Source organism: Temnothorax nylanderi, unplaced genomic scaffold (assembly GCF_030848795.1).
Source record: "Temnothorax nylanderi isolate EJ_2023f unplaced genomic scaffold, tnyl_v1.0 TNYL_tig0005_pilon, whole genome shotgun sequence".
NCBI classification, from domain to species: Eukaryota; Metazoa; Arthropoda; class Insecta; order Hymenoptera; family Formicidae; genus Temnothorax; species Temnothorax nylanderi.
Genome location: NW_027249067.1, coordinates 801,603 through 823,155, shown reverse-complemented (window position 1 = coordinate 823,155; position 21,553 = coordinate 801,603). Strand labels below are relative to the sequence as shown.

At 43.1% G+C, this 21,553-nt stretch overlaps 1 protein-coding gene across 19 annotated transcripts in view; it reads left to right on the top strand.

Moving 5' to 3' along the window:
* Shot (dystonin-like protein short stop) overlaps positions 1-21,553 on the top strand; it is a 100,952-nt gene that overhangs the window by 17,898 nt on the left and 61,501 nt on the right. For 4 of the 19 annotated variants that reach the window (XM_071712179.1, XM_071712162.1, XM_071712230.1 and 1 more), the window contains exons 3-5: positions 9,249-9,310; positions 17,793-17,882; positions 18,229-18,399. In XM_071712179.1, the coding sequence (XP_071568280.1) occupies positions 9,249-9,310; positions 17,793-17,882; positions 18,229-18,399 (323 nt within the window). Of the gene's footprint in view, positions 1-1,364; positions 1,503-2,733; positions 3,733-9,248; positions 9,311-14,369; positions 14,388-16,580; positions 16,641-17,792; positions 17,883-18,228; positions 18,400-21,553 lie in introns of those variants that run through there. The other 15 variants (XM_071712111.1, XM_071712094.1, XM_071712104.1 and 12 more) reach the window with 7 other exon arrangements.

The window sequence follows — 21,553 nt, the reverse complement described above, 5'->3', positions numbered from 1 at the left end:
TTTCGCTCCGTCATTTAACTTGTCGGTTAATACCCCGTGGTTACATGTCTGCGCGGCGCGCTTCTCCCCGCGCCATGCGCGCGATGTTAGATATTAACGCATCGGGAGATATTAATGCGCGTCCCTTCGGACAGTTTCTCTCGCGCGTTATCTCTCCCGCACGTAGCGCCGGTCATGAGTGTCCCTATTGATGGATCCCGGGTCCCGGGTCCCTTGATGCATCCGCGTTTTTGGCATACCTTTACGCCTCGCGACGTATGACGTATGCTCCGCGAGAGCGGACTATGCTCATATAAGGCGCACGTGTACTCGAAGGATGCGGGAGAGTAAGTTTTCTCGGAACGCATGATTCAGCACCCGGCGACATTAAGAGCGAGACCGTCGTCGCTCGTACGGCCATTCGGCGTTTAATGAATTAACAAGGGCTCGTCCATCAGGCGTCCCGTCCCGATGCGGTACGGGATCAATTAAAGCTAACGTTCACGGGTCAACGAGCGGCGAGAGATGCATTCTCCTCGGTTCGAGTTTAGCTTAAATTGAATTCAGAGCGGAAGAGGTACCGTTAGATTTTAAATCCAAAAACGAGCGGCGAATTCAGGCTGCGAATTCACGCATCGACGAAAAAACTCTAATTGCCTTCGCGTCGAGTACTGAAGTCGCGAGTTTTTCAGGAGCCAGTTTTTTTTTTATACCTTCTTTTTTCTCGCAATTATATTTATAACGGTGCCGAGACGAGAAATATATCGACGGGGTCGGGTTCTCGCGTGTAATGACGACCGTCACACAGAGAATGACCTCACCCAACCGCATGTCGCGTGGCGGCCGCGTCACTCTGTTTTCTTTCCGTTTCTAATTTCGTGCGGGGCGAGAGTGACGACCGGCTTCTTCTTCGGCGTGCATGTGCGTACGATGCGCGGTGCATCCGATCGCGCGCGCGGCGACCGAACCCGATCGTGTATGCGCATCGCGCCTCGCGTTGTCGCAACAACACACTTTTCGTATTCCAGGCACGCGACTCCTATCGTCTTTAGGCATTTAGTCCTGGTTTTTCTTCCTCGCTGGATTCTTTTAAAATTTTATTTCGAGAGGGAGGGGGGGAGGGAGAGAGAAAGCGCGTGATATGTTTATGAAATGGTAGCGCAATAATCGCGTCTACTGACAGCTCTCCCCGCCGCCGCGCCGCGTCGGCGAATTGGTCCATGACGGACCTTCCTGACACACGCACCGACCACACGACGGGCACCCACGTACCCATTCTCCGTTTACCATATGCGGGGAGTTCGATCTCGCGGTTAGGCGCGCTTCCATCGTCGCCTTAAGGCCTCCGCCGGTGCCAGGCGTGTGCGTCGGCGCTCAGTCTCCACGCGCCTCGCGGATCGTCAGTTCGAAAAGGTCGCTCGATCTGTCCAATCCCGCCCGTCGTCCATCTGTCCGTCCGATTTCGCTTTTCGCTCGGTGTGTCACAGCCGGGATCTTCAACACCGGTACTGCTCCAGCCGTAGGTGCGTGTCGTAGGCATTACAGTGCTATGAATTGGAAAGAGAGAAGCAATTATCTGCCGGTTTATACCCAACAGTTTGAGTTTATTTTACCAAGTGAATAAATTGAGTAAAAAGTCTGTTAAACGAGTAACATAAGTAGTGTAGTGTCCTGGTATAAAATTTATCCGTCAAATCTGACGTTATTAGCATTGTTCATAAATTCTGCGATTTATTCTTTTATATGTATAAAAGTATGTAATTAGAATTTGCTATCAAAGTCTACAAATTTTCGGGTTAAAATATTGACTGATATGTTCGATTAGATAAATCAAGTTAATCATATTTAATCACATTTTATTGCCGTTGTTGCGGTTATCCCATCCTAGTCGTTAGCCTAATATATCGGACGATCGATTATAAATTTGATGGGTACCGCGTGGGTTAATAATACCTGGTGGCCGGGCGTAACCGTGATCGAGTTTCCAAGTTCTTTACTTTTTGTTAGACGTGCATCAAGGCTGCTGATTTCTAATCTAACCCGAATATATCGATCGTTTTTTCATTTTTACCTTGTCACTCTTTGTTTCCACTGCTTTTCTAAACTTTCCTCAATCTATCGATTCGATGGCTAACATATCAGTTTGCATTACTTTGTGGCGATTGCATCGTCACATATCCAACCGCTTAGAAGAAACGTACAAATATATGAAAACACAGGCTATATTAACGGTAAAAACATATAAAAACGATAATAAGAAACGAAAACGCAAATAATAAACACGAAATAAACAATCGCTAAGCGTTATTTATGTTCTAAATAATTCGAAACGTTTCGAGAGGCTTTCCGAAGGGTATGCCTTATTTTTGCGCAGCCGGCCCGAGAAAACGAGGATTTGACTGTCGGACTTACTCGCGTACAGACGTGCGTCTCATTACTCTTGACTAATTGTAAAACTTACAAGAAATTTGAAGTGACCATAGACAGAACTAAGACTAAATTATCGCTCGCCTTTGCCAGACTTTTTAATAATTTCATTTTCACAGATCCCTCACGCACATACCAAAATTTCTTTCATGCATAATAAATTAAACATGACTCAAGAGTGTAGCTAGTATGATTTTGCAAAAATGACACTTGGTCGTAAAATTGTCGAGGTTTTTCTCCGGCCGCGTGTTTTACTTTTAGAATGACTTATCAAACCTATTAACATTCGAATATCTTATTCGCACATTGCGCATTATCGTTGTACAGGTTTTCCATCTTCGTGTTGTCACTGACGGGGGAGCACGACGGCGAGTCGGGCGTTTTTTCGAGAATTCACAAAGTGCCATATCCTATAAGAGTTCGGGGGCGACATAAACGACTCGCAATTTGCATACGCCGGCCGCGCGGCAGATTGGAATCCGAAGGTGAGGGAATCCTTGGCCGATTCCTCGAACGACGGGAAGGTCCCGAGAAAACCGATCGCGTTCCAGCCGAAGCTGGTGCACGTCGTGGTAAACAACGACGGATAATCGGCGGATACCACGGGATACTCGCGCGCGTCGTGCATTCCGCCGCGCTGTCGAACGGCGCGGTGATAAAAACGGAGGCGGAGGAAACGCGAGAGACTGTTCAACGAACGATCGAACTTGAAAAGCCGAGGAGCTTCTCCGACTCGAGAGCGAACTTCGAGAGGGAAAATTTGCAAAAATGTGAGAAAAATATACCCACCTCACCGGGTACCAACGAGAACAAGCGTGTTCAAGAACATTTCGAGAGATAGCGCGATTTCTAACGAAGATAAACGTCGAATGGTGAATACGATTTAAACGCGGAATAAGCGAACTAATCGAGTCCTGCCGCCGGCTGTTGTCAGGGCGGCGGAGAACGGTGCCGGTACCGGTGCCGGTTCCGCGTTCTCGTGGTCGTGAAGTGTGTCATGATAGTTCGCGCGTGAGCCGGGCATGAACGTTGAAACCTGCACCCTCTACTTCGCTGGGACGGCCCGGGGCCCGGAGAAGGACAGGATGTCGACCCAGGCTTACTACAAGGAGCGGCTCGGCTTCGACCCGGCGGATACCGTCGCCGAGCATCAGCGCGAGCAACGCTCCCAGCACGGTTACGAGGAGTCGCTCTCCAAATTCAAAGGTCAGAATGCGAACGGATTCCCGGAAGATGGTCCGGGATGCAATGGCGAAGTCGGGGAACACCGTGCCGGCAACACCCAGGCTTTCTGGGGCTGCTGGGCGATGTTCATTGAGGCGCACGGTAGGTGGAGAGAGAGAGAGAGAGAGACGCAGAGAGTTGGCATGCGGATGCTGGAAGATTTTTTCGTGAAAGCTCACTTGTTTTTATTCTCCCTTTCTTGTCTTTTTTGTGTTTTTTTTGTGCCTCGAAATTTTTATCCTTACATACCTTTTTTAATAAATGAGCAGTTTGCTATTTATCCGACTACCGATTTTGTATAAATTTGGAACGAGAGACGTTTTCCTTGTGTGAAATTAACGTCTTTGGGATTAAATCGTTGGAACTTTTATTCCAAGCACGCGACGACCTTCACAACATGCTAATTTCGACATTCTCGCCCGGTTTAAGAGAGGATACTTCAAAAACAGCTATATGATTATGGAACGGTTCCTATAAACGACTATAATTCAAAGTTGGCTATTGAAGTGAATATTCATGACGATACCTCTGTCGGCATAAAATGTAAAATATCAATTTACGATATAATAAAACAAACATATAAATACAATATCCTTCCCAAGTTGATATTTATTGTAAAATTAATATTATTTATATTTGTTTTATAATAATTACAGTATAACCGCGTTTATACATAAAATTTGCATAAATATTTCCAACCGTACGTCCAAGTATGCGATGCGTTTGCTTGCAGTTTGCAGATTGCAAATTTACTCACACACGACGTGATGTTGGTTTTTACTAACTTGGCGATTAAATTTGCTCCATCGATCGCTCGTAACACGCGCGATATACGCGTCTGAAAGGTTTGAGTGACGCCTCGCGACGTTTGTTTGATAAATGTTTGAGCTATGAGTGTCGCTTTCCTCGCCTCACCTTTTTAGCAGCGTGTAGTCGAGTCGAGTGTAGTCTACGCGCGGGAATATCCAAACTCTATCGTCTGTATACATAACATGAGTAGGCAGATAAGTAACGAGAGTAGTGGTTCTCTTTCATCGTTTGTCCGCTCAGACTATTGCCGCTCAACTTCCGTCCACCCTCGAGAGAGAGAGAATCCGGAGAAAAATTTCAGAATTCGCAAAGTCACGCGGATCCGGTGTTGCACGCGCGCGCGCGCGCGCGCGCGCGAGACTGTCCGCGGCCCACCATTTTACAATTGCGCCAAGTAGACAAACAATAAACAATGGCCCGTCGCTTTTCATAATCTCTGCCCACTCGGATTGCGCATTGCGACTCGTATACGCCCAGTTATAGCTGCTTTTCACTTAGCGCAAAAGTAAACGGCCGGAAGGCTCGTACGAATGACGTCAGCGTCGTGTCGTTCGCCGCGCGCCGGGATTGATCGCTAATTTAATCGTAATTACCGGCATCGCGTCCGGCGGAGAGTAGGTAATCCAACCCGTGACGCGGCGGCCGTTACGTCGTCGTTATCGACGTTGTTGCTTTCGTATCGTATCCTTCGCGCCTTCGTTTCCTCGGGTTCTTTTGAACGGAGCCGATGGAGCGAAGGACGCGCATTATGAAATCGAGAGTCTCTCTCGTCCACGCATTACGATCTCCTTTTGCACCGAGCTCACCGGGGAACTTGAGAGCGCGGTGATTAATAATGGAATCGTAAAACATGCTCGCGTCATTGTTCACGAATAAAGTATATGAGATATCTTAGCCGAAGATGTCAATCACAGCCGTGAGGTGATTCTCTCTCGTAGCTTCTATAGAGTGTCTTCGAACGTTTGCGTGCATTGAAAATGGAGTAACGTACATCAACTGACAGAAATATGACTAACTTTAATAAATTGATAGAAAGAAAATAATTCTTGCTCGCAATTAATTAATATACGGGATTGTAAATTCTATTTAAAAATTAAAATGCCTTCTTATATTAAAAAATATAAATTTTGTTACAATTTTCATTAAAAACACTGTAGTTAGAATCATATATCAACGTCAGGATATAATTGTACGCGATAAAACAGTAAAATTTGTAATTCAAATATTCTGACGATTCACCGTTCTTGGATTCGTCGATAATTTGATAAGTGTTATCTGGCACCATCCTAAATGCCGAGAGGGTATCGCTTAAATTACTGTCGAGGACTTCCGAAAAGAATAAATACCGATGAATACATTCATTGACGTTTATCTTTAGCCCCTGCAATGTCAGTCACTGTTCTCAGAGCTTCCACATTCCAGCATTCGTATTCGTTAACAAGGACTTACTGAAGAAAGCGTGCGTTAATATATGCGCATTTCTTCGGGACTAGTTCATGCCTCTCTTCTTCTGCCGATGCACTTATATCTTCGTACTGAAACATTTAAAAGCCATAAAATATATATTTATCTTTGTTACGAACAATTGATACTTATTTTTGAAAAAGTAAGTCTTATTATAATATGTAATTATGTAATTAAAATATATATATATAATTGAATTATTAATTATATAGCAATCAATCTATTGTACAGAAGATTTAAAAAACGCATTTATTATTTATTTTTTGGAATAATTTTAATTGAATAGCGTATAACTTGTCACTTCGTGTCGTAATTTTTCGTCAATCATGATTAAATAAATTTTAAGATTTGATTGTGAAATTGATTGGCATAGATTGTCGAAGATGAGCTATTAAGGCCATGCCAATTAACGACTGACAATTCACGCGAAGCTATCTCCGTAGTTTATGGCATTGGAAATTGGATTCTCCGGAATTACGTTAGCTCGTGATCGGTAATAGGTCGCTGTGGCATGATTGTTAGAGAGCGAAAGCCACCCATCACAAGTTTCAGACTGACTCTTCCCTGACATCCAAGGTGTCGGTTGCGAACGTTAGGGAATTGACACTTTGCGTTTCGCATGCGATCTGTGGTTCCTTTGTTAATTTGACCAGTCACGATGAAGGAATCAAGGAATTTTTTGTCGAGATTTTATTATACCAAGGAATGCTACTGAAAAGATCCTTAATTATATTTATTTTTACCAACATGACTGATTTAATTGATTGATTACGCTGAAACTTGTTCCACGAGACGTAACGGATTAGACCATCTCTACTCTCAATCAATCCTGTCTTCAACTATGTCAATTAAGCTTACAATATGATGAAGATTATCCAAGTGTAGTGTATATTGAAATAAATTGATTACTGTAGTAAATAATAATAGATACATGTTAATAATAGTAATAATAGTAGTAGATACATATAAATGGAAATTGAGAATTTCTTTTTTTTATTTTAAGAGAGATATTCTGTGTTTTTCTTGATTAATACGTATAATTGTTTCGTACAATATCTTTTCGAAAAAGATAAAGGTGTATAGGGTCTGCGTGATAATTGACGAGTAAATGGAGTAAAGCAGCGTGTCCCATTAAGGAAGCTCTTTTATCTAAGTTTTTAATTAAAGAAAGGTTGACTTTGAGTATACAAGAAAATTTGTCATCAAAAACCAAGTCGCGAAGTGCGGAATTCTTTGCGTATTACTCGTTAATTACCGCCTAAGCCACCGTTATTCGATCGCAGCTTTGAATTGTTGGCAAGGTGTTAAAACTGGGCCAAAGTTGGGCCCAACAACTAGGCGAGATAATCTACGAAGAACAAATGCTCGGTTCGCAGAGTAGAATGGAATGTCCGATTTAGCGTAAACCGCAAAGTTCGTTAAGCCACGCGCATGTGCGTGGGTATAAGACATTAATGAACTTTCCGCACATTTATACTAAACAAAGTTTCCGGCACATACTTGTCACGCGAGATCTCTGTACTGTTCTGAAAAAATCTTCGAAATTAGGACCATCGTGCACTTTACGGTGCAGCTAATGCAAGCCATTGTATCAGATTTTATTGTAATACAGATTTGTATGTATTTTATTTTATATATTTTATTTAACATATTTTGCTAAATGTATATCTTACAGGTGGGCAATATTACATCACGTTCTCTTTACACACATTAGCATTTTCGCGACGCTTATCACACAGGAGTCGTTGAACGCGTCATGCGCGTTCATTAAAATATTTGACCGAGCGATTCTCTCACGAGAGCGACAGGCGCACTCGGAAAATGTGATCGTTCACAGGGCGGGCCACTCGAGATATTTCTAAATCTAAAGAAGTGTTCCCGGGTATATCTCTTTCTTTACCTTTTATTTTGTATTATCGTCTGGCGTTAGGCTGACACTTGCCGCCGCGCCGGCTTGCCGACCTTTTAAACATACCGGTCGATGATACCGCCGCTCGAGTGGCTTAACTTTTCACGGGGTACGATGATGGAGTGTCAAGTATGCGTTATAAATCATATAGCTGGTAAATTACGAGTGCGATGAATTTCTACGCTAATTCTCCGTGATTACGGATCGCTGATAAATGATTTATGCATTCAAGTCTAATTAATCTCACGTGATATGCGCTACTTTTTATGCCCTCCAATCTGACACGACATAATGGCGAGCTCTTGAAATCAGTGCTCTAGTTATGCATATATAAGATCTCTATTATTATAGTTAACAGTGTTAGCTCGTACGCGTTTCGACATCTCGAGCCCAGTCGCAAAATACGAATCGTCCCGTGACGTCAGAGATGTTATTCAAAATTACTTATTCATGCTTCAATAACCGTGATTATGTTACAAAAATACATCATTAATTCATGAGAAACCCCGGGACTTGACGTTGACGTCCTTGCGGTCCCGGCCGTTGCGTCACGTCGGTGACAAAACGGAAGGTCTCGAAGGATCGAGGATGCGTGTTCGACAACATTTGATTGAAACGAAATATTTAGCAGATCCAAATCTGATCTTATTCGTAATTCTATTTACGGCTTGATACAAGAGAGACAATTCCATCTTCAGTTCTACCCCGTATTACGGATTGCGTAAAGTTGGGCTTGGATTTTATTCACGCGGTCCATTGTCCGGATTTTTGTGCCTCGCATGCCAACCGATCGAGCAGCTTGCCAAGCCGGCCGACCTTCCCTCCACTCGCTCGCTCGCTCGCGCCTACCTATCTACCTGTCTACCTGCTTGACCTCATCCAACTTGACCTGATCCGGTTGCCTGCGACTTCGGTTTCGTTATACTGACCTCGACCATCCTTAAAGACCCATTTCCAGGCGGCGCGTTGCGTCATGACGCTCTCGCTGTCACGCTAGGAGTCGTATGCATAAACGTTACATCGCCGCGATACGGCAATGTAACCGCTATGCCTATATCAGTGCGACGAATTGCGAAATTCAATTGTCACGGTAATCTATATCGTTGCCGTGTCGATGACAATAGACGCGGCGACATGTACCGTACCGCCTATAGTATACATGCCCTGTCTATAGTAAACGCGCTATGTTTGTGCAGCGTGACATCGAGCGAGGCTGCGCTCTTTGCATAAGTGTAGTAGCAATTATGATAATGGAATATGACACGAATTGTTGACAATTACGCTAATATTACGAGGGATGTTTTATATTTACATTCGCTACTACGAATACATGCAGGTGCATAATGCATTACGTGTAGCTCCTCATAACGCAGTCGTTAGTCGCCGAAGGAAATTCCATGTTTCTAATATTCCTGCTCTTTTTGTGTGTTCGCAGACGAACGAGACGCTATACAGAAGAAGACCTTCACGAAGTGGGTGAACAAGCATTTGAAAAAGGTGAGACTGCTTCTCGGATTCTCTCGCGTTAGTTTTATTGTCCCGCGGCGTTTTTCTTCATTCACGCGCGAATCTCGTTACTCACGCCATCGTCTTAATTAGCCCGACGGCACCGATACATGCGAAGTATATCCTCTATTGGCGAAATGCGAATAAGCGGAGGAATCTAGGATGAATATAGGAGACATTTCAAGACGATTATGAATTTTATATAAAAAATTGCAATATTTGATAATTTGTAGCAAGTATTTGGAAACGCGAAAGTCGACGTACCTTTTTTCAGTAGAGGGTGTTCCAGATCAATATTCCCTTTCAGAGTCCGTAATTAAGGGAGAATAAAGAGCGTTCCGGCTATGTATATATAGCGACTCGGATTAGCAGACACCCCAGACTAGTTACGGATTTGGGAGTTATTAGGTGTGGCCTTTTACCTTGGTCTTATCGTTATAACTTCACGTTCCATTCTTTCGGTAAACAAGTCTCAAATTTGCGCGTGATGACGCATAATGGTGTGTTTTACCTATTCGCCAGCTCTTCGTTCTATGCCCGTGTAACTCCGTAAATTGCTCACGGAGGCGGATTGTCATTTCACGCACAAAGCAGTAAATTGTCCTGTGCCGAAGGATTTACGATTCGCGTAAATCGCTATCTGTAGAAGAAGGTACGGCGTGAGAGAAAATTTATTTCTATTCGGATTATTTTTACTCAATCGGGGAAGACAAATTTATACTCGTCGTCGAGTACTCTGCGAAGCACATAAATCTGCGAAATTGCGCGAAAGACAGCAAGCGCGTAACGCTAGCTGTTGAGTCAAAACGATCGTCGACGAACAATGGCCAGGGGGCATCGCGAAAGCGTTAAATCGCTGGAAGTAGGAAACGCGTTAGTAGCGCGGCAATCGAGGTTTGCGTCGCAAATAATATGCAATAGAGGACGACGCGCGGCGCGAGTTCCGTGGAACGGCCTCACGGGGGGGCCCGACGCGACGTCCCGTTTCGTCCCCCTCCGAACTTTCGAAAGGACCGAAGCCCAGGCTCGTCGTCGTCGCGCCTTCTCGCGCGCTCCCCGCTTTTAACGCCGTAACAAGTAGGCGTTCTCGTGTGTGCGCGCGAATCGCCGCGTAAAAATGAGCAAACTCTCGTTGCGCAATTACGGTCCCGATATCGCGCGGCCCCCGTGTTGCGTATGTGGCACGCACGTGGGTCGAAAGTACCTTGTCGCTCGCGCGAAGAACGTATACGACTATAGAAGGCAGCGGGGCCCCCGGAGCCGTGACATGTGGGCGACGCGATCGGGGAAAAATCGTGAGCGACGAATCGATGACACGACCAGGACCGTCTGCGGTTCCCAAAACGATCGGCCGAAATCTCACCGGCGTATTCCGCTGCGCCGTATACCGCGCGGAAGAAAAATGTGACGTAAACACGTGGGTCTGTTTTCCTGCCTGTCGTTCTCGCGAAGCAAAGATATCCGCGAGTCGCGTTGTCAGCTGATAAAGATTATCGTTAAGTGGCGAGAGCCAGATACCAATCGCGGATGACAAAAATATCGATGAACTTTGATTCTCGGCACGCTACCGCGGACGCTGCGTTGTAACTATGTCCGGGATAAGAACGCGGTCAAACGTTTCTCGATAAGGGACCGTCCGTCCGTCCGTCCGTCGCGCCGCGTTGCACGTCTTCGCGAGCGTGAGTAACCGCGAGCTATGCCATGCGGCTGGAAATTCTCCGCCATAAGGGACTGCATTTGACAGGCATTGCAGTCGGGATTTTGCGGGGAATATTTGCATACCTCGCGAACAATGCTGAGAAACGTTAACCCGTGAACATTCGCGCTTTCGGCGATGCGCCGAGGTAGGATCATTTTCCCACGAGGTGATAAAATATGTATGAAGTGTCTTATTATCGCGTAAATTCCGTTCCGTGTCAGCCGTACTTATGAATCATTGTTTAAATGCAAGGTTCTTGCTAAATGTTTTCTAGATCGATCGTTGCAGATAAAATCGATATAAAAGACACCGTTATATAAAGAATTACATTGATTGCCACGTTGCAAGTTTACTGATAAGATTCAATAATATAGCTTAACGGTAAACATTTTGTTGACTGAATTCTTGAAATAATTAGTAAGCGGATTATTTTCAATTGTTCATTTATGTAAGTGGGATTATATTAATCAGATTACGCAAAATGCTTGCGTAATTCTTGTTATTTCTTGGGATTTTTTATCATACGAACGGTAGGAAGTAAGATAATCACATTTGACACCGACTTATCAAGCCTTCCGAATTTTTAGATCACGAAATTCAATGTTGTAATTAAAATGATACTGCTTAATTATATCAAGAAAGAGATGTGTTCGCACATATTTTCGCCATCCGGACGAAACTGTGCAGCTACGTATATGCATAAATATTCAATTAACTCGTCAATTACACTTAAGTGAGAGAAAATCATGACACGGAGAAACCGTGCCCGCTTTCGTTCGGCGGTATGCACCGCGCGTATGTCAGTCAGGACTTAATACAGACAATGATTCATCCGTCACGGTGGAGCCGCACCGAGTCGACTCGAGTTGAGTTGAGTCCACGTCGAGCCGCGACTGCCGCGAGGCAGACCGGGTCGGCGGCTCCGGGAATGGTTCGAATCACGGCCGTATACGGGTGGAGTTGTCCCGTCGACGTATAATTATCGTAAGCTGGCATCGGTTCTGTCGTGCCGTTTCCTGCCCACCGTTTCTCATTCCTCGCCTCATTCTCGCTGCGCGCTTCTTTCGTCGGTCGAGGATAAAACGGGATAATCTCTGCGTAAAGTTGGCAGCCCATTTTCAGAATTCCGATATTTGTCCAAAAGGTTTCGGAATATTTGATAAGTTTCGAAGACAAAGAGTTTCGGCGGTTAGATGTAACAAGTAGGCGTCTGTTAAAGACTGTTTTAGGTTTTTTGTTACATTAAATTGGTTGCAACTTTCTGACAATAGGCAGAATCGATTTGAATTCTATTATTTTTTGATGGAACACTTGAGGCATTATCTCCAAAACTCTTCAAAAAGCATCAGGTTTCTAGAAGAAAAATTGCTAGCCACGAAGACTTGAAAATATTGTTTCTATCCCAGAAACGAGAAAAATCGCACCTAAACCTTTTTATTTCTGGTTAATTGATTTGAATATTAACAATTCTTGAGAAGTTATTCGGAATTCCAAAGGAGACTTTCGCGAAAAATTGTTTGCTTGTGTAAAAATATTGGGAAAAAAAATCTTAGATCTATAAAGCGTTTGTTGCGTTTTCTGTCAACAAATTTGGAAATGATCTTTCCTCAGCTGAAATTGACAATCAAGGGAGATTGTCTCAATGAAGAAAAAAAGCAAACGTCTGTATTCTCATTGAAACGTGTCGCGATCTCGTTGAATGTAAGTATTATTGAAGTATAATACTTGCGACATGAAGCGCGGCTCCGTGTGAATGGCGTTTTAATGATCGCGGCCTTCCACGTTGGCTCGTGTATCACGTGCACCTTTGTAACTCGACATAACGTTCTATTGTTGATACGTGCGATCGGGTGCGGGCGGCCTCTCTCAGTGCAACGAATACGACTACAGGGTCAAGGTATCGCAAACTTACGCGTTCGCCAATTGTTTTACTCCGCTTTAGCTCCGCCTTTGCGACACGCAAGTGCAGCTGAAGCATTTTTGCACAGCAATACCTTCATCAATATTTATGTACTTTCGCTAAGTGTTCAAGCTATTGGCGCCCCGACATATTTAGGTACTGAGGAAAGCTCGAATGTGGATTGACTGAAAAAATCTATAGTTGAAGAAACGTTTTAGTGGTTTCGAGAGGTCCTGCGGAGTTTGGGAAGCCGAATTCATTGGCATCTCGAAACCTCGAAATGGCCAATTTCGCGACATAGGGGGTACCATAAAAATAACGACGATATTTACACGTTGCGCGATTACCGGTTACCAGTATCGACCCACGGTTGGTCGGTTTCGCGCGCCCACGTTTGGTCTTGCGAGCCTGACCTTATTCGGAAACCCTCTTCGAGAGTGCCGTTCCCGATTTACCACCTCCCGCCCGGTGGTAGAGGTGGGGCTGTAGGGCAGGTGAAGCAGCGTTTAACTTCTTTGGGGCGCCGCTGCGACGTCCGGAGCACGGAGCGAGTCTAAAGAGAGGGTGCGTCGAAAAGGGGGAGAAAGGAGCTCTTTACAGCTGTTTTTAGATTTCGTTCTCCACGATTGTGTTATGCCTTTGATTCACGGTACAAATCCGCGGCGCTTATGTAACACAATACGTCGGTACCGCTGGCTTTTTGTATTTTTTACTGCCCATTGTATTACGTTTCAATAATAGAATCTTTAAATTGAAAATTTCTGAACGTTAAAATTTGTTATTACTCATAAAATCAAGTAATTCTATGCTTTGGTTAATGGATAAGTGTAAAAAAGGCAGAATCTTACAAACGTCATAATACTTATTCAATTATCTAACTGTTCTAGTCTATAATTATTTTTAAATTGAATAGTAAATGAGCTTACATCTTTGTGGATTTGTCGACTTGTACATTGTATATTTTTTTTCCGAAAAATTATATTATGAGGGCTACTTTCTCTCGAGGAACAAAGTCTTTAACTGTTCTTCAGTTGTTCTCTACCGTATTCTGGTCAAAACGCAGCAAGTTGTGCGAATCGTTCTAGATAGCAATTTCGTTGCTTCGCGCTGCAGGACTTTGTACTGTGTTCGCGGAATCACGTATACCGGAAGTGGACGATCTGCGCAAACCGAGACCAGAGTAGTGAACGTAGCCCAACGATCTGCAATAACGAAGCCAATGAAACTTTTCCGCGCAAAATCTATCATTTGAAGAAATATTAATTCAAATGAATGTACGATCCATATTCTTATCGTAACAATAATTATGATAATCACACGTTACCATCAATGATAAGACCAAGAGTGAATCGCTGTACCCAACGCACCGTGTCCTCCCACGCGATTGAATTAATTATACGTAAATCATTACTGCAATTACATCGATTTCTTGCTTTTTGTGTTTTTCGCAGCACTGGAAATACGTCAAGGTATGTATTATTACTCCTTTTAGGATATTGGAGAATAAAGAGATGCAGTCTATCAGTGCATCGCGACATTGACTTAAAACTCAGAATTTTTATGAAACAGTGCTGGTCTACAATTTTGCTTTAAAGGGTATTTAAGCTCTAAGTCGTAAGAAATTGACCAATCACATCGAGTATTCTCCTCACATTCCATTGTGATTGGTCAATTTCTTACAGCTTAGAGCTTAAATATCCTTTAAAGCAAGGTTGTAGACCAGCACTTACGTTCAGTTAGAATAAACGTTATGCGAATGACATTAATTGTTCTGGTTATAAGCGACGAATTTGAAATAATGAGGATTGTTACCGCAATAATAATAGCGGCGATGTGTCAAGTCCTCATGTGCGGTTGTTACCCGCAACGACTCACGCATTTTTCTTAAAGGCTTTTCGTAACGCACATATAAAGATATAAATTACGAACGCAGTTCGCAACGGCTAGGATAATTACTTTCATTACCGTCGTAAAAACATTCATATACCGTTACGTGTCCCATCTGTTATTCTTATTCTCCCCGTGCTTCTAATGCCTCTATGACAAAGTGGCGTTCATGCCGAAACGGCACGTCAGGAATTACGGAGTCGCGTCACGCGACAGAACAAGACATACCGGCAGTAATGTTCTCTCGCCTTGCCCTTTACCGCATATCCGACCCTTCACTCGTGTGACTTCAGAAATGCGAGGGATTTTGACTGTCTTGCCGCATGAAGTGACTAATCACAGTCAATGTGACGAGACGCTCGCAATCAATCATATTGTGCGAGGCAATTGAGCATTAATTACGAAGCAACGGGAGCTAATTTAAGCGTTAGAAGATATTTCAAGTGCATAAAGATATTATAGTGAGACTATAATAGTTCTCTTAATATATTTTACATATTCTTATTAGTTTTTTAAATCACTATATAAATCAAATGTAAATCTTTTATTATATATTACGGATTTATTACACGAGGCGTAATTCCTGATAGGCCTGGCAAAGTTCGGGAACGCATTTTACTGGTTAAGATGAAAGAAGTTTGTGCGGAAATACTTCCAGTTAAAGAACCTTAAAACTGCCGAAGTTAGTTGTTTATTATTTCTAAGTAAACGGAGTTTGCCAACAGTTGGCGAACGGTTGTCCGTCATGGTTTGTTATTACGCGGCTTAATAGAAAGAGTATACAGATTGCAACGTAATTTTTACAGATTATTATTAACAAATTAATTTAACACAGGTAGGAAACGTTTGCGAACTACGTTCGGAATAATTTGTTTCAATGCAGTTAATAAAACGTGAAAAGAAATACGAATAGTTGATATTATATATGGTACTTAAATTTATATATTATATAATAATTAAGTATTTATGTAAGTGATTTCATTAAGTTTCTACGACGTGTTAAAATTAAAAAATCTATATACTGGAGTATATTGGAGCAGACTGACTTTCTTCTTTGGGATTTTAAAGCCACCGCTTGATTGCCATTTTTATAACGTATTTTTATGGTGCACGCATTGCGACGTTTACGGTCGAATCATGTCAATGTTTGTTTTTACGACACGTATGATATAATCGTTGACTTTTTCGATAAACGGGTGTACCGCTATTAATCCCATTCACACGCGATAGAAAGGAACGGGTGTGTCGCAATGTGTCGTAAAATGGAACGCGTCGAAATCATCTTTTAAGACGCGTAGACGCGACTTGTTGCAATTAGTCACGGTTACGAAAGGCGGATGGGAGGCGGATCACGCGCTGTTCTGTCAATCGCTTGACATTTACTCACCTGGCTGTGCAGGACACGCGACGCACGCAAGAGTGCATGCGTGTGCGATGCACGCGAGTGCACACGCTCGCGCGTAGGGGCGGATAATTCCTATTTTATAAATAATATATACACAAGTCCGTGTATAAATTCATAATAAAATTCGATTATGTTGACTGTGAAAATATTTCAAGAGTCCAGAGTAACTGAAATTTCACGAGGGTATTTTTAATCAGAAATATTTGACACGGAAATAACGAATTTAAAAAGGCGGCACGCGTTCTTTTTAATATCGTACTCTTTACAACTGTTATCTTTGTCAGCCCCGAAAAAAATCATTATCCGCCCGTGCCCGCGCGAGCTCTTCTTACTAATCCACGGTGACGGTTCTCATCGCTATCTTTTTCAGACTTACACGTGCCTACACGTGTGCGTCCTTGTGAACAACCAACCATGCTGTTCCCCCACCGTAAGTTCATAGCTCTCATTCGTTATCGGCCGCGAAAACATGCATGATTTATCGTTTTGTTGACACTGTAGATCCTCAGCTGCCACAATGTTACGAATTTAAGCAATTATGTAAAACCAGCGAAGAATGCGGTAAATCGCGCCCATTCGCCCGGTCCCTCGAGGAGATCTCCCCTTGTAACGAGTGTTCTTCCATGTTATTAACGCGTCATTGTCTGACTAACACCTGCACAAGATGATGACGTATTCGCAATGCATGCTCGAGTTGACCATTGGTCGACCGATATGGTAACGAATGCGCCGAGCTTAATGTGTGTTTTTAAAACCGGTCTGTAAATTAGCATGCGTTTACTCGCGCGCGTAATCGGATTCGGATGTCGGCGGTCGGGGAAACAACGATTTCAGACATCTCGATGATTTTACATCGTTCCCGTTTAATTACCGCCGCGCTTACTTTCTTGCTCCGTACGAACCGGATCGCGTATATCGCTTATTTGCTGCAACAATGACATAACTCAGAAAATAAAATTTTCCAAAAAAATAAGTTTAAATGTTTTGAATCATTAAAATTTTTAATATCATTAGAAGAAGATACTTTTAAAAGCGATTTTGATGCAATAACTGATTGTAGAGGAACAGAAATATTTAGCTATATATTAGCTCTTTATTCGGTGTATAGAATTTTCACCCTTCTTTTGCAAACAGTTCGAAAATGACAATTTTTGAGTTATGTCATTGGTGTAGCAAATGAGCGATGCGCATCAGTATCGCGGAAAGAAATATTCGAGTACAATCCGCGAGTGTCTAACATTTTTATTACGTCATGCGCAAACAGCAGCTGTAATTCTGCCGGCGATACCTGTACACATTTGACTCATATCCACGCTATTTTATCCTACGCTTTCGCTATTTACATTGTACGTGCGTAACTCTCGACATTCCTGCAGTTTTTTTTTCCATTTTCTATTCACGGTAATCGCTTGAGTACGTCGCCGATGGACTATACCCTTACGCATTCTTATTTTCTTACTTGGTTCTCCGTTTTTTCTTCTCTCTACGTCAGTCGTTTTGATGTATTTTTTTTTGCGCCGCCAGATGTGTACTCCGATGTGAAAAGCGGCAATTAACTTGCCCCTTTTGGAATTTGTTGCAGGCGAGCAGACATGTCGGGGACCTGTTCGAGGATCTACGCGACGGCCACAATCTCATCTCCTTGCTGGAAGTGCTCTCCGGCGAGGGCCTTGTGAGTACTTGCTTCTCTCGCGATGCTCTCGAAGCGATCTTTCTAAATTTACTCTTTACTATTATCTGAGAAAAGAAGATATTAAATATGTCCGATTGAAGTCATGTATTTTCTCCTTAAAAGGTTAAATAGGTTTAATTTACCGTCGAGTTTTATCGCGGATCTGTTTTTTGCGTGGGTGCTTCGTAAATTCGAATTAGTTACTTCGTCGGGAACAAAGTCGATGGAACAAACATCGAGTCATTTAGTTCTAGGGCCTTTTGGGTCTCTATACGACAATTGGATCAAGCTGCGATAATTGTCCCCGATCGAACGTAATTAACGATAAACCGTTCGCGTTTTCCAGCCGCGGGAGAAGGGCCGAATGCGCTTTCACATGCTGCAGAACGTGCAGATGGCCCTCGATTTTTTACGGTACAAGAAGATCAAGCTGGTCAACATCCGGGCGGAGGATATCGTGGACGGTAACCCGAAGCTCACCCTCGGCCTGATATGGACCATTATCTTGCACTTCCAGGTAAGTGGCGCAGCCATTTTGCGAGACGTGATGATAAGCGCGATCCTCCCGAGTTATAACGATCGCAATAACGATGAACCCTAAACGAGCGTGGTTCGCCTTTCGAATCGACCAGGCGTCACGAAGTAACAACGCACGACACCCCACACGCGTTTATGCCGAATTTGCCAGTAGCGTGCGAGTGTACCGCAGTGTCGTAAATTTATGCGCGCTCGGCTCGCAAGCATAACATGCTTGCGTTTTATGTCAGTTTGGTATTCCCGGGAGTCCCGGAAGTCGTGTACTCCTTTTTGACCGCGGACCTTTCGGAGTCGACTTTTCCATAACGAGGAGTCACAGAACCATCATTGTCATGCTCGTCACATTCTTTCAGTTTCACGTATTATGTGTTTCGAGAAATTTAGATTTTGTTGAAATCTACATGGAAATTAGATAGGGGGGCAAGTTTTACATTTTTTTTTTTAAGTTCAAAGTTCAACTTTTGCTAAGACGATAATTGGTTTCTGACGTTTTCTGAATATTTTAAAAACAATTCCCGAGTTATTACTGCCTTGTTGAAATAATCGCCAGTTTCTTCCCAGCTTATTTTCTGGTATTTAGTATTTATAGCACGGTTTGTATAATGCAAATGAAGCGGCTGCAATGTCAGCACGATGGAAACCGCCCATCACAATTTGCTGTAATGTGTCCATCGGATTATACGATGCGCCAGTCAGCCATGAAGCTCGATAGAAAGTGAAATACACGCAGAACGTTCGAGAAATACATTTTCTCATAATTTCATCGAAGCGTCGAAAAATTTGGACCGTTTTTAAACAGTCTGGAATTGAATAACTTTAAATGTATCTACATTAGATGCATATCAGATTTTTGGTGAAGAGAATTAAGAATTTCTTCCAAATGTTGAGTAATTCACTTTTCCTTTGAAGTGATTCGATACACGGCAATGGTCGGCGAATATTGGTTAGTCTGTTAAAATCGGCTGCACCGATACGCTGTCGCGACATGGCTGGCGTCATGTCGAAAGTATTTTGCATTTGTGTACTCATGCGCGTACCGTTGGACTAACGGAATACGTTGATTCTACTGGGCGCGGCAGTACTTTCGTCGTGTTGGAAACGGCTACCCGGTCACTTGCCGTGGAACGGAATACTCGCGGAGCCGAGCTTTTTCCTTAACGTTTTCACCGGCTCGGTATTATTATTCCGCGCGTTTCGATTCGCAACTCGAATAGAATCCCCCGTCAGACGAGAAACGTCGGGAAAGTCGCATTTAGAGCTGTCTCTTTCGACGAGCGACAGCTCGAGATGGACTTTCATTGCGGCGCGCGAGGGTGCGGGTGCGTTCCTCTAATTATGAGATACGAGGGCAGAAGCGCGGCGAATAATTCGTAGGATTAGTCATTGGTTTCCGAGCTTCTCTTTTTAGCTGTCGTCGGAGTGACGCGCCGGTTTCGTAATCGAGCCTTTCTTCCGCCCAATTTGCGTCGTCGCGTCGAGACGCGCCGGTGCCCACTATAGCGAAGCAAATCCTTCATGAAGGCGTTTTACGCCGCGCGCGCGGCGCGAAACGTTCCTCGGTCCATTGCACTTCGTATCTCGCCGGCCACTGGCCTGTGTCATAAAACTTGACAGGTTGACTATTAGAGTGTCGATGAACTCGTGACGATTTCCCGCTTCTAACAACGTGATATTTATACGCGTCGAGCTTCCGCTTTGCAGCTTCTGTAATAGAAAAGTGTCTCCCACCTTCTCTCTTTAATCGCGACTTAGGGATTGCCGAATTCCGTCGACGATGAGCGGTCCGTTGATTCCGTAACGTATAAGGTTGATGTTTAAGCGACACGACGGCGACGCGATTAGCGTGCACGCTAATCAAAGCATCGCGCACGCCGCGATAGGTCACATACCGCGATAGGCCGGTGCGTTGTGTCCCGCGCTATTTTTAGAGCCCGTATGTCTCGATGTAACGTTGTGGTAGGTGCCGGTAACGAATGTACATATAGCTCGTACGGAATCACGTGCATTGCCAAAGAAAAGCGAAAGCGAGGACGGCCGCCGCGGCCGGCTCGCCTCGCGCAGAGGCAGAGACCGGTCGAGAGTTCCGCACGGCACGAAATCTGCTCAATCTAAAAGGACAGGGACACCTCGCGCGCGCACGTTATCATTTAGTATAAAGGGTATAATTTATTTTCATTGAAGTCTAGAAACCGTCTCTCCGCCGCGCCGCGCCGCGCCGTCTTGCACTCGAAAGTCTCGATCTTTGCGCTCGTATCTCGATCATTCGCGATTTTACTGACGACCGTATTTATAGTCACGTTTCTGCGAAGAATTCAACTGAAACCAACCTTGAGATGTGATACGGTTTAATAAAAACATCTTGGAAGTCAATTTGATATTTGTTACATCATATTTGCAACTGCGATTTCATTGAGGAATTCAGAGAGATTTGTATTTACCACAGTCTGAGCTTTGTTCTCGTGGTTTAATAATTGATTCTCGAGAGAAGCTCATGTATGTACGTACCAATACTTTTTGTATTTTTGTAACATTTTTCCGGAGATTCAAGAAGAGAACGATTATTTACATAAAAAACATTGAGTTAAAATATAAAAGATTTTTAAAGTATTAAAATTATTTAACACGAAGAAAACTATTCTTTAAATCATAGATTTCATTTTTTTTTTTAAATTGAGTAATTATTTAATTAATAAATTGAAATTATTATTTAAAAAAGAACTAATTTATGTTTAATTTGTAATAATTAAAATTTTGATATTAATAATGTACATTTATTATACACAATATGTCAGTTAGATTGAAATAAATTCTCTCGTCAATTAAAAATAAAATTCTAGTAACAGAGTACTTTTATTCCAAAACGTTCTCAATCGAACGGACTTAATTATTGTATTAGGTGAAGGTAATTACTCGACAAAACAAAGTGCAGAATGTGCAATAACAAACCATTTATTAAAATACAAAGAATATTCAATGTAATTTTATTTTATGAAATTAAATTTTATTAAATATTTCGAGATAATTCAACAATTCTGTGGCCTTTGTGTTCGTTATTGCAGCGCAGTTTTTATGCAAGGTCGTTGCGTTATCATTCGTTCAGTGAGACTCGACTAGCCATCAGGTATAGTATCGCG